Source organism: Schistocerca serialis, chromosome 3, assembly GCF_023864345.2.
Source record: "Schistocerca serialis cubense isolate TAMUIC-IGC-003099 chromosome 3, iqSchSeri2.2, whole genome shotgun sequence".
Classification (NCBI taxonomy): Eukaryota; Metazoa; Arthropoda; class Insecta; order Orthoptera; family Acrididae; genus Schistocerca; species Schistocerca serialis.
Window position 1 is genome coordinate 310,574,827 of NC_064640.1, and position 13,266 is coordinate 310,588,092.

Below are 13,266 nucleotides of genomic sequence, written 5' to 3' on the forward strand. Positions count from 1 at the left end.
TTTTACTTACAAGCTGCATTATTAGAGCCTTGTTCCTAACATCTGGATCAAAAACATTTTTCAACTCTTGTACAACACTTGCAATTTTCAAAGTGTGTTAAAGAACAAAAACTAGTATGTCACAGTCATTAAGAACATAGGCAAAGACAGGATTGCAACACTAGGAGAGGCTGGGTATTTGGAATGCAAAGTTGGAGGACCATACAATAAACCACATCAAACACTACAGAGGTTGCTCTATGAGATGCAGCAAAAGTGACGGCAAGAGAATTCCAAACAGTGGCTTGCAGTGTGTTATAATGGAGGATTAAAATGCTTTACCAGCTGAAGCTTTATGGGGGAAATCCACATGTAATCGTTGTGCAGCACCTAGATAGGAGTTATTTACCTGGGCCACATATTAACATTTATCAGTGACTGAAAGCAGCAAGAGTTTTCTTTGTGACGAGCCATTCTTAGTTAATTCTTTTTGCTAACCACAAAATATCCCATTGCAGTTCTATGATATATAATGAAATCCATGACTGGAGACACGCAATCTTCAGTTTCTAATCACACATTCTGTGTAACAAAAGCTTGACCTACCATGTTACTTAGCCTACTTTTGTACTTTAAATTCCCATTTTTGTCTCTTGCTGAAGATGGAAATTGTTTGAGGGAGCTACCAGACTTCAGTGCACGATTCATAATATCACATGGGATATATAACAGCAATGTATGAAATAGCTGCCATGAAATGAAGCAAAAGTTCTGAACAAAGAAAGGGAACTTAGGCCACAAAACCTACAAAAAGTCATCCAAAATATTTATTTTGTATCTAGGCAGTTCTTTGTTGTCATTGTTTTTCTCTCTAAGACAGATTGAGGTTCTGCTTCTAGATACTGCAATGATGAAATTAAATTAAGGAAGGCATAATTTCATTTTAAAACTGCCATGTGTGTTTTGGTACTTACTTTACATTTTTAGCATTACTTTGGTTAATTATAAGACTATATTGAATCAGTCAAGGGATCCTTCTGACCTCTCCGGCTAATATATAATTCATTATATATGGGTGTGATGTAAGTATCTATCTTAAAGAGGCAACTTCCTTTTCATTCTGTTTTGATATAAATAGCATAATGTAAGTTCCGCATTCTTTTCATAGACAGACCAACTGGCTGCTGCGTTGTTCTGCTAATGGCATTATCAGACTCTTCCAGTTGCCGTCGGGTTTCTAAACTTTGAAACCGCAACTAATATCAAGTAGCCCCTCACTTGCCTCATGAAGCTGGGTGCTGTACTAGTCCTAATACAAAAAAATTGCTGCAGCTCCGAGAATTGAAACCAGATTGGGTCCTCTGCATGGCAGTCAGTCACACTGAACACTGAATTATGGAGTGGTCTGTTTTCATATAGGCCCTCTAAAATCCACAAGCACGGGGCTTTCTTTCAAATATGTTAATTGATACCTCCTTGTCACTGATTCTTCTAACAGATACACCATTGTAATACTGTTCAAAGTTTTAGTTTTTAACACTCGACTCTACTGTCCTCTGAAAACGAAAAAACTGTTGATGGCATGCATCAATACCGAGGAGAATATTTTTGACAGTGCTTTGTTGACCACTTTTTAATTTACTGCTGTCCTTTTGGCCAAAGTGGCAGCAACCCAGTTGGTATTTTTCACTGAGAAATTTGAACCAGAAACATTAACATAGCAATCAAAATAACCAAGAAATGAACACTGATGACTAAAAAACAAATTTAAAAAATCTTGTCCTGTGGCAACAGATTGAGAATGGATGTGGACTAGGATATATGTCTTCGTCAATCCTCACATAGCTCTCACCCCACAACATCTTGCACATTGTTCACACGCCTGTTTAAGACCCAGGTGCAAGCCCTGTCCAACATACCTATCCAGCACATCCTACTTCAGTCCTGTCATAGGCTTATCTTATCTTATCCTATCCTATCAGAAGCAATCACATAATTTACCTGCTTTCCTGCAACTTATGCACAACATTGTATGTGGGCATGCTCACCAAATAACTATCCACCTGAATGAATGGACATTGCCAAACTGCAGCCAGGAGTAGAGTTCACCATCCAGTGGTGCAACGTGCTACATGCACAACATGCTCAATTTCAATGATTGCCTCTATTATTTGGTGTGTTGTTACTTTTACCCCTTAAATTACTTCAGTCCACCAGGACTTTCCACTACCATATTTATAAAAAATCCAATAGCAATGGGATGCACCTCACAAATACCTTTTTTCCCTGATTTTCACAGCACATCACCATGTTTAAATGCGTATTTCTGGTTTTGTTCCTGGCTGTTGGGAGGAGAAGAATTGCATTTTCTAATTGTTTCACAGAACACAGGACATTAAAACAGGTGTTCAGGATATTACAAACCATCATTGAATTGTGTCCTATCCAGTAGAGATTTTTTCACATAAGTCAATAAATACTTATGAATTAAAACTACATTGCCGAACCTACCATTGTGTTTGTAACTTTCGATGCGGAGACTCCGGGGGTGAAGAAAGCTTTGTTCAGATATTCCACACATCCATGTATTGCACTTCTTGCAGCAACACAGGCTTTCTCACCCCAGTTAACTCCATCTGCAAGTGCCAAGACAGCTGAATTTTCTCTTGCTACTATAGCAAAGCAGTCAGCAATTGGGTCTCCAGCATTTTCTTGAGTGATTGGATGTTTCTCATACAAAGTTGTAGCAACACCAAATGCGTCAGGATGTGGATGAAACCAATTCAAAATACCAGCTATTTCCTCTGGTTCAGATGAAATCTGTGATGCATCTGCACAGACCAAAATTAGGAGTTTTTCAAAATGTTCTTCTGTGATAGATAAAACATTAAATGTCAACAAAAATTCAGATTGAACTCAGAGATATTTTATTAAATTCTATTAAAATACCTAAGTAAATTCTCCTGTGTATAATACTTTGGGTTTTAGTAACTTCTTCCAAAACACAGGCATACTGACAAACAATAAAAATTTTCATTTATTCTTGTATTTATTATGTCATATTCTTGCATAGTGAACCTTAGTGTTCCAGCCTCTAATACTTTATGCAAAATAGATTTCACATATTTTTGATAAAAATGAAAATACTACTGAACACAAGCAAGGAAACTTAGTGAATTATCTCCCTGTACTTATGAAAGTTTGGATCCACCTGACAAACTGTCTCTTGGCTTCTGTCTCAGGTTCTTCAGCCGTTGTTTATCTGATGGTTTTTCTGATGTTTCGCCAGCGTGAGGGCAGGCGAAACGTCAGAAAAATCAGACGAACATTGGACAAAGAACCTGAGACTGAAGCAAACAGGCAGCTTGTTAACAAGTGGCCACAAAAGCCTTAACAATTTTGGACCCAACTCTTAATTCTTGTAGACTACATAACCACTTTATCTAGAGTGTCTGTTAAATGACATCCTGACTATAGTGGCAACAAGAAGGGCATCCACCACAAAGTTAAAATAAAATATGCCACATAATGAAAACAGTGACCTTCTACAACAGTGTAAAAGCTAAGAAAGACTGTTACTAAGTAAATGGCCAAATGCAAGAATACTTCTCATATTTAAAACTAAAAAATGTGAAAGAAAAGGAAGAGACTGTTTAAAGTATTTCTATCAATATTCACCAAGAGTCATGAACAAATACTGTGAAAAACTCAAGTGTACAAAAGTGACAGTCTTCTAAATCAAGAGTAAAAAATTTCATTGTTTGTCCAGTGGGAAAATATAACACACAGGGCTAAGGTAATGTGGCCTCATAACAAAATTAAATGTGCACGTGTGTGTGTGTGTGTGTGTGTGTGTGTGTGTGTGTGTGTGTGTGTGTGTGAGGGGGGGGGGGGGAGATGAGTAGATGGTTCGGATGGGTGGGTGGGGGAAGAGGGGGGGGGGGGGAGGGGGGAGTGAGAGCACACTCATTACTTCATAACAGAAATGAAACGAAGCAGCAGTACTTGTCATAACATAAGCCCCCACAAAATATCCCTCTATCTTATAAACTAAAATAATAAAATTGTCTTTCTCCTTCATAGCTTATTAATTCTGATAATAATTCTGGAAACAGGTTTCTTCATTTGCATTTCTCTCAGCACTTGTAGACACCATCAGACAGATGGACACAATTATTTTGTACTAAAATGGAACTCATCTCATTATAAAACCAAAAATATTTTAATGTTACTATTTGCCTAAGTGGGTTTATCAGTTCCGCCAATTTTATTAAGCATATCACAAGTGTTAGATCCATAGGATACAATGTCACATAGCACAGTTGTGACTGTCACACTGAAAAAGAACTGTTGACTAGTTTTTACAGCTAATTTAAATTAATACTGTGCTGATCTCCAAGTTCCAGCCATTACATATATTAAGTAGGGGCCTAAGTGAAACTTATTTGTCATTGTGAAATCTTTCTTGGCACTAGCTGTATTAAGTATGCAGATGTCACTTACTGGTGGCACACCAAAATTTGAGCTGGATTGGGACTAACCTAGATTTCCCACTTGTCACGACTGGTCACCTTAACCACTTGGGCTACTGGAGGACACTTCCAGGACTGACTCAAACTTCTGTCATACTGTGTACAACATATGGAAGTTTGGCTGAGTCCTGAAACCTTAACCACTTTAGCTATCTGAGACCGTTTTCAGGACTCAGCCAAACTTCCATATGTTGTACACAGTATGACAGATGGAAGTTTGAGTCAGTCCTGGAAGTGGCCTCCAGTGGCCAAAGTGGTTAAGGTGACCGCTTGTGACAAGCAGGAAATCCGTGCTAGAGTCCCAGTCTGCCACAAATTTTCATGTGTCACAAATCTTCATACTTAACACAGCTAATGTCAGAAAGATACCACAATTGTGAATAAATTTCATAAATTTAGTACAGCTGCAAAAATTCAACTATGTCTGTTTCTTCCAACAGTGTTAATAATGAAACTTCCAGGCAGATTAAAACTGTGTGCTGGACCAAGACTCAAACTCAGGACCTTTGCCTTTTGCGGCAAGTGCTCTACCAACTTTCGTTCTAGAGTGTTAATAATAAATATAAATATTACAAAAAACTTACATCCAAACAAAGCTCATGAAATTTAAAAAGAGAGTAATGCTGCTTCCTCATTGGTTGAAGAACAAATAAAATTGAGCAGTGCATGTGTTTACACTGAAATCTTATGTTTTAGTCAAACATATTAAATCATATGATGAAGTAAATGTGTATGCCATTTAGTTTTAGATTTCAATCACTATACAATGGCATCCTAAATATCTCAACACCTACCTTCTTTAGAAAATAAGCCATCAACTTTTTTTTGTAGTTTTTGAGAGCTTCAAGTCCAGGAAGTAAAGATTGCCTAGACTGCCCCTAAGCATTTTGAACATTGTACATATAATTTACTTCTAGAAATTTATAAGAAAAGTTTTAACAATACTATTCAGCTCACAGTTAATATGGATATGAATTAAAATGGACAGCAAAATCATACCATAATCTCATGGAAAAGGGTGATTATTATTATTATTATTATTAAAAAGTAGCACATAACAGTAGGGTAGTAGCATACAACTGAAAAGATAAGTAATCAAAATAGGTTGAAAGTGCATGCACAGAAAAATATCATGCAGATAAAATACATTTTTACAAGATATAGTAATATTTCTTCAACAACTTGAAATACAAATGCCAAGAACTTTGGGGTGCTGCAAAATAACAAAGCAGATGGCAAAAAATACAAAGGAAAAGTCAATTTTACTATGAATTTATGCTACTGTAAATGCAAAATGTAATTTCATAACTTCTACTTAATTTCAGCCTTGTAATGCAGAGGAAGTGTGTTACATTCAAAAACAAATATATGCAGGCACTAATTCTCTAACATAAATTGCCACAACCTCAAATTATGCAAACAGTTTCAACTATTTGTACATATTAAATTTAAGCCCCTAGTTTCTTCCAACCAAAAGACAAATTACTAGACTGAACATTGTATTATCCATCAAATTCTAAATACTGAGGCTACAGAAATTGTTCTCAAAAAGATACTCATCATTAGTAATTCCAGACATGTTCACAGTGGCACCTCCATACAACTGACTACACTACAGAAGATTGTTTGGGTGTTTAATGATTAAACATTATCTGCATTGGTGTACAATTTTTCTCGCTCCTTTGCCTCCCTATCCCTTAAGCAATAGAAATGATATGTTGAATCTACCTCTTTAAGATATGTGATCCTAAACAGCAGAAATTACAGTAGTCCTATTTGTAAAACCAAAGTGGATGTTGGTATCAATGTAATTGATATAGCTGTGACAATAGACTATACATCATATAGTGAAGATTTTCTCAATTCAACTGGGTGAAAACAGATTTATTATACCACTTCTGGAAACATTTCAGGCAAATAATTTATCTGGCTCACTCTGTATGTTTGTGTGTTCAATAATGCTGAATTTTACTGACATTTAATTTGGTTGAGAAAAGTAAAGACTGAAATTAAAATACTGCAAACCATCATCACTAAAAATGGTGCTTTTCAGTTCCGTATAGCTTGGGATTTAGCCATTGTGAGGTTGAAAATAGTGAGGTGGACAGGCAGCACAAACATGACTTTATTTGGTGGTGGACTGAGCACCACAGATATGTCCTACAACATGGCTATATGGATATTATCTACACAGCACTATGTTATTACGGACAAGAAGTACTTGGCTGAAATATCATCAGAACATAACCAATTGATGGTGTAAACAGAAAATTCAGTCAATTGCTACCACCATGTGGACCTGCATTGACCTTTTTTCCAATTATGGTTACAGTCTCATTTGCATGTGCATTTAAACTGTGCTGATAAAATTCACTAATAGTTTTAAAAGATGTACTGTTGTTTCTTAAAGATAAAGACTTATTTGATGCACTGTAGTATTCATCCTCAATTCAATGTGCATGCCGAAGAGCACTTTATTGCACATTACAATATAGTGCTTTATAACATTCATTTAAAAGCAGAGAGGTTAAATGACGTTATATAATACCCAACAATGCTCTACTTATACAGCTAAAGGACAATGGTCATATTTGCAGCAACACAGTGGCATTTTCCAAAATGGAATATGAATACACTTGTAAAAACCTCTACACATGCACAATTCCAATATGAAAGAATAACGGAAAATCAAGTGAGATAACTCAAGTGGATCTTGTTAGCTACCCACTTAACAAATTCTTCCAACGTCAGTGTTTTATTGTAACATCTTTTCTAGTTGGCTAAGAAGTCAATTTAAGGCTATCGCGAAAATTAAGATACATTAAAGTGCAAAAACAAAACAGTTTGAATATTTCTGCAAGGAAAATTTTCTTTTAAATTGGACTCTAGAATTTCTTCCAAAGTTATCTAAAAGTGTTTCTATGGTAACTTATCTCCAATGTGTTACTACAGCAAGAGTATGCATGGTGTATCAGAGTGTAATGCAAATGCCCACTTAACCTGCAGACTTAGGGCTAACAGTAACATGCTACTAACTCCCAATATTCCAGTTTAGTTTATCTGTCTGGCAACAGTTTGTGGCTTTAATTTTTTTTTTTTTTTAATCTGAATTATATATTATTTCTTACACATGCATAAATGCATGCACATTTCTGAACAGGTATCACAAAAGTTCATCCATAAAAGTATAAAATACATGCAAAAACTGATGCTCAACCCAAATGTAAGAAGAGAAAAAAGTTTAACAAGCACAGGTAGCACCTAACGTGCAGTACATTCATTACTCTGAGGCTTATATAAAATTGCAAATTAATACAATTATGTAAACTATTTGTTTTTGTCACTGTTATTTAAGTATGCATGAGCTACTGCAATCCAATATTTTCACTCCACGCTACATACTTAAATGAACATCACAAATTAATTTATCGGTGGCAGAACTCACCAATACCTCCAGCTGACAATGGAGGTGGAGCACTCTTAGACTTTCGTATGGGTGACATATGTTTAGCCCAGTAATTGGCAGAAGCATATTCTGCAGGTGGTGGTATTACACATTCTTCTAGAATGTTACTGGTATGAAAGACATCAATACTTTCCACGGCAACAGTTCGCCGGCCACTCTTTTCATAAGGAAAATTTCTTGAATATATGTTGTTATCTGCAGTCACACTTTCTACATTGGCTCCATTTCCAGAGGATGTATTACACACATTTTTCTCTATTCCTAAACTTTCTTCAGCATTGTTCTCTGCTTTATCTAGCAAATGTGTAGTTGAATTATCAGAATATCTCGCAGCCACAATCTGCGCATTCCTGTTAAACTCTGAATTGCTTCCATTTGAATTATCAATGTTGGTGGTTGAAAGTTCTGCATTAGCATTATCTGTACCCAGGTAATTGTCTTCAATGATCCCTCCAACATTTGCATTCCCTGTCAAAGATTCATTTGAATTCTTTATAGTTTTGGAACTACTGCACACAGTATTGCCCAGAGATGATTCTTTGTTTTGGTTAGTTTCTTCTGAAACATCAACTGCAGAAGGCAAATCAGATACACTTGTCTGTACAGACAATTTCCCAACACTGAAGACAGATCCTGCAGCTCGAATGTTCATTACTGAATTATCTATTGGGTAAGTCCGATTAATACGAGGTTGACCATGGAACCATTGCTCATATCCATGAGTGGAATTACAACCACTTGCTGTAACTGGGACAGAAAGTCAACAGAACACATGTAAGAGAATGTAGCAAATAACTTTTGGATCAAGCCCAGAATGCGATTCCCCCTCAAAATTAATTTCACTGTTATAATCGAAATGGTACAATGTGTCAACTGAAATGAGCAGAAATGAATTAAAAAATTAAAGTAATATCACCTAATTTTTGAACATAAGTAAGAAGATTTTTGTAAGAGAACAAAGCTACTCTTAATACAATGGCTCCTAAAAGATGGCTGTGTATCTACATATATCAAAACATGGGCGACATTAGTGACATTTTAATAAATTAATAAAATAACACAGTTGCCATAAGTATGTAAACTGAAATTGGAAACAAAACAGCTATTGCTGTTAAGGTGCTACACTGTGAAATCTGCAAACAAGACAGAGACTTGGCTGAATCAGGGGGAATCGCACATGAGACTAGGCATCAATTTTTAAAACTTAAATCATTTAATATCTGAACAAGTCAGTATTGTTGAAAAGTTGAAAGAAAACAGAACTAAACAAATTACAATGTTTATAGATCATGTTACATATAAGTATTTCTAATTAAAGAAGTATCATCAACTTGCCCACCACATATAAACACAGCAGAACATGCACAACCGAAACACACACAGGAATCCCTCCTTCATCTTACAGAAACTAATAAGAACACACAATGTGCATATACAGGGTGTCCCAGGAGGAATGTTCAATATTCAGGAATAAGACAGGAATGATCAATTGAAGCAAAAATATCTAGTAAATATGGGCTCTAAAATGCATTCCGTTAGAGCTTTGAGCAATCTCGCAGCAGAAGAGATGTGTTTCACAGTAGCTATGTTGGACAAGTGCACGTAGTGTTTAAGGTATGCATATTACAAGCCCATATTTATTAGACTTTTTTGCTTTGAATGATCGTTCCTGTGATATCCCTGAATATTGACTATTCCTCCTGAAATTCCATCCAGAGAGGAGAAATGCTATTGCATGGCTCGAGAATGCTAGTCACACCCCCAGTAAATAATATTAAATGGTTATTAATCAACTGTAAAAGCATTCAGAAAAAAGTTCTAGATTTTGGAAACTACTAGGTCTCACAAATTACTATTGCAAACGTAGTGAAGTGGTCAGCTTGGAAGCAGGCTGTCTACAGCTGATGTTAAATTAGAACACGGACTTAGGTCAGATAAAGATCATATACTTCAAAACACGGGTTACACTTGGTGGCCTCCAGGAAACACTTGTGTTCTAGCTGAGGTCTGGATGACAACAGAGCGTAGTTACTGAATTCTGCTCTCCAGAATCCTATAGCGTTCACACACGTGATGTGCCTCCCACCTCGCTATTGGCTAAATCAATGGTGTGAATTCACCAGCAACTTTAAGAAAGGGCTGAAGGTGTCTCATCAGCAGCTGTCACTGCCTCGATTCTGAATGTCTGGCAGTTTGGGTCACATAGGCACAGACAGAGTTACGTTGGGAGAAAACTTGGAAAGACTCAGCTAAGGCCATTGAAATAATTTTTTTTCAAACGAATTCCCTAAAATATTTCCTGACCAGCAACCATCCTGTACACTATGGTACCTAAGACAATTAACTGATTATAATGAGACTTTTTTTGCCAAACCTACATCTTTACGAAAATTATTGAATATATAGAACAGAAGCAGGCAGACTTAAATCAAATCAGGTTGAAACTGAGTCAACACATGAAATTGTTTGAACAAGTTCAACTTTTAGCCTACACTTAAAAACTGAATCCTTCTATTGCCACCAGATCCACACGCAAAAGTAAATGAAAACTTCAAGCGAAATCTTAGTTAAATATTAACTACAATGCCATTGCATCCCATGAGAACTGTCGGTAATTTTTGCCAAATCAGTTTCACAGTTGGTGTTATAAAACACACTGTGGAACTGTTCTACAGTTTTTGCTGGAAAATGACACGAAATAGGCAGCTGGTAAAGCCGCCCTTGATGGAAATATTACATTTCTTGACAACAAACACAAATGACATCTATTAGGACGTTCACATGGAGACTGGGATCACAAATCATGATGCAGTTGTGGCAACAATGACCACAAGGTATAAATGGCTACAGAAACAAGAAGGAAAGTATAGATGTTCAGAAAAATAGAGAAGGAGGTGTGTTTCCCTAATTTCTGAGACAGGGGCTAGATAATTTGGGCAGTTAATGTACTTAACTGTAACTGAAATTTTAATTAATAGCTGATCAAGGCTTAGCAACAAATAAATCTAACAGAAGAATTAAATATAGAAATATAGGAAAACATCCCTCTTGTTACACAAATTATATCTAAACCATCTACCAGAAGAACCAAGTCAGAAAACATCAACAGCTACTGTACTAATAGCCCATTGCAGGATCTCCCCAAACCTTACGAAAAGTGTGTCCTCTATAAAAGAAATGTCTTTGCAACGAAAATTAATTTCCCTTATGGTAACAGGGAAGAAAAATGAAAACAAAATTTTGATTCCTGTAGCAAATGTACTTTTGCAAAAGAAAATCAAGGAGTGTCACAATTCAACCGACATACTGCTGCAAGGATAACCATTATTAGCAGTGAAATGAAGCAGCACAAATTGCTAAAAGTAAATAAGACCCTGGAGCCCAATGGTGTCCCTGATAGGACCTATGAAGAATTTTCAAATGAATTAGTTCTAGTCCTAATCATAATTTAATACAGACGACTGTCCCCAACAATTACAGAAAAAAGAAGTTACATCCATTTACAAAAGAAGACAATAGAAGTGATTTAAAGAACTACCATCTTGCTGTACTTCCCCTGCCTGTTGCAGAATTATGGAAAACATTCTGAATTCTAAAAATGGCCTACCTTAATCAGACTGACCTTTTCCACGGCAATGTGTATGGCTCTCAAAACCTTTGTTAACAAACAATCCAAATAGCACTCTCTGCAGGTTATATTCCAAGAGTTATGATACATGAAAACACATACATACAAATGTATTAGACTCCCAACAAACTTTTTAATCAACACCATATGAAGATCTAATTTGAAAATGCATTCATATCTACATTGCTAAGCGCCTACACTGGAACACGCTGCCAGTAACAGAGGGCAGCAAAAATTTTATTTTCAATATGTCACGTAATTATTGGTTGAATTGAAAATACTGTTATAGTATAGTCATCAAGCAAATATACCCTTATGTTAAAAGTTTAATGTAATAAAACAAGTATTGTAGTCAGAAACTGTGTGTGTGTTTTGAGGCAGCATAACTGATGGTGCGCAAACATCTGGACTCTATTCATTCACTATTTGAGAGTGAGAGCTCCCAACAAATTTTACACATAATTTCAAATTTATTAATTTTTCACTAGCAACTCTATTCACAACACAGTTTGCAGACAATGCCCACATATACAACTGAATGTACCTGCAAAATTACATCATTGCACAACGCATAGTGTGAGATCATAAACCTTTAGCTGCGTGAAAAATTAGCTTCTGCTTAAAATGGTGTGCAAATTACCCAGACTAATTTCAAACCTTTTCTCACTTACATTCTTAATGTCGATTATTTAACACATCAACTTATTTGCAATGCAATCAGATGTTTGCAGCTGTTTTATACAAAGGAATTAAATTCTTTACTGGTAGGGCATCTAATTAGGCTTGAAAATTTACTGAAAAGTTCCTGAAAGACAGGATAAAGCACACTGTGCTGAACAAACTGTCCTCGACAGAAAGAGTGGTAATTTTAGTTATGCTCCTGGGAAATCATATTGGGAGAATAATGTTCATGTTTTATGTACATGACATGGTGGACAATACTCGATGCAGGAAAGTGACACAAGTTGCCCACTTCATACATCTGGGAGAGATAATCCAACCATCAGGGCTGAACTCAATCGCCAATAACGATAGAATCTCCAGATTACAAAAAGCATATAAGCTCACTTGGAATCACTATAATAAGAAATCTATTTCTGTCAATACGAAACTAAGGCATTACAACACAGTAGCCCTACCAGAAGCACTTTATGCTGCAGAAACTACAGTGATTCATGGTTATACAAAGATCAGAGAGATTGAAAAGCAGGAAAGAAAAATTCTGAGGAAAATATATGGACCAGTGTTTCGGGAAGGAATTTGGATGAAGAGGCCAACTAGAGAGATTTAAGAAGACATAGAAACAATAACAGACACCGTTAGAAAGAGAAGGATGAAATTTTATGGACATATCAGCAGGATGAATAAAAGCAGGCTCCCAAGACAAATCTTTGAGATAGTAACCAAGAGCAAAAACAAGACAAAGTGGATCACTGAAGCACAAGAAGACATTAAAGAACTGGGGATCACACAAGACAACATAAACAATAGAGAACAGTTTAGAAACATTATAAAGAAACACACACTTAAACAAAAAATACAGAGAACAGAGCAGGAAAAAGATGGTTGGAAGAACACAAGAGAGAACACAGTGAACGTATGAAGAGAATTTGGGAAGAACGAAGAAGAAATCTTGACTACTCGTGTGTGTGTGTGTGTGT

At 36.1% G+C, this 13,266-nt stretch overlaps 1 protein-coding gene across 1 annotated transcript in view; it reads right to left on the reverse strand.

The window, feature by feature from the left end:
* LOC126470112 (PP2C-like domain-containing protein CG9801) overlaps positions 1–13,266 on the reverse strand; it is a 45,890-nt gene that overhangs the window by 18,186 nt on the left and 14,438 nt on the right. Inside the window, exons 3-4 of the mRNA XM_050097717.1 lie at positions 7,957–8,724; positions 2,491–2,810 (exon numbers count right to left, since the gene is read on the reverse strand). Of these exons, the coding sequence (XP_049953674.1) occupies positions 2,491–2,810; positions 7,957–8,724 (1,088 nt within the window). The remainder of the gene's footprint in view (positions 1–2,490; positions 2,811–7,956; positions 8,725–13,266) is intronic.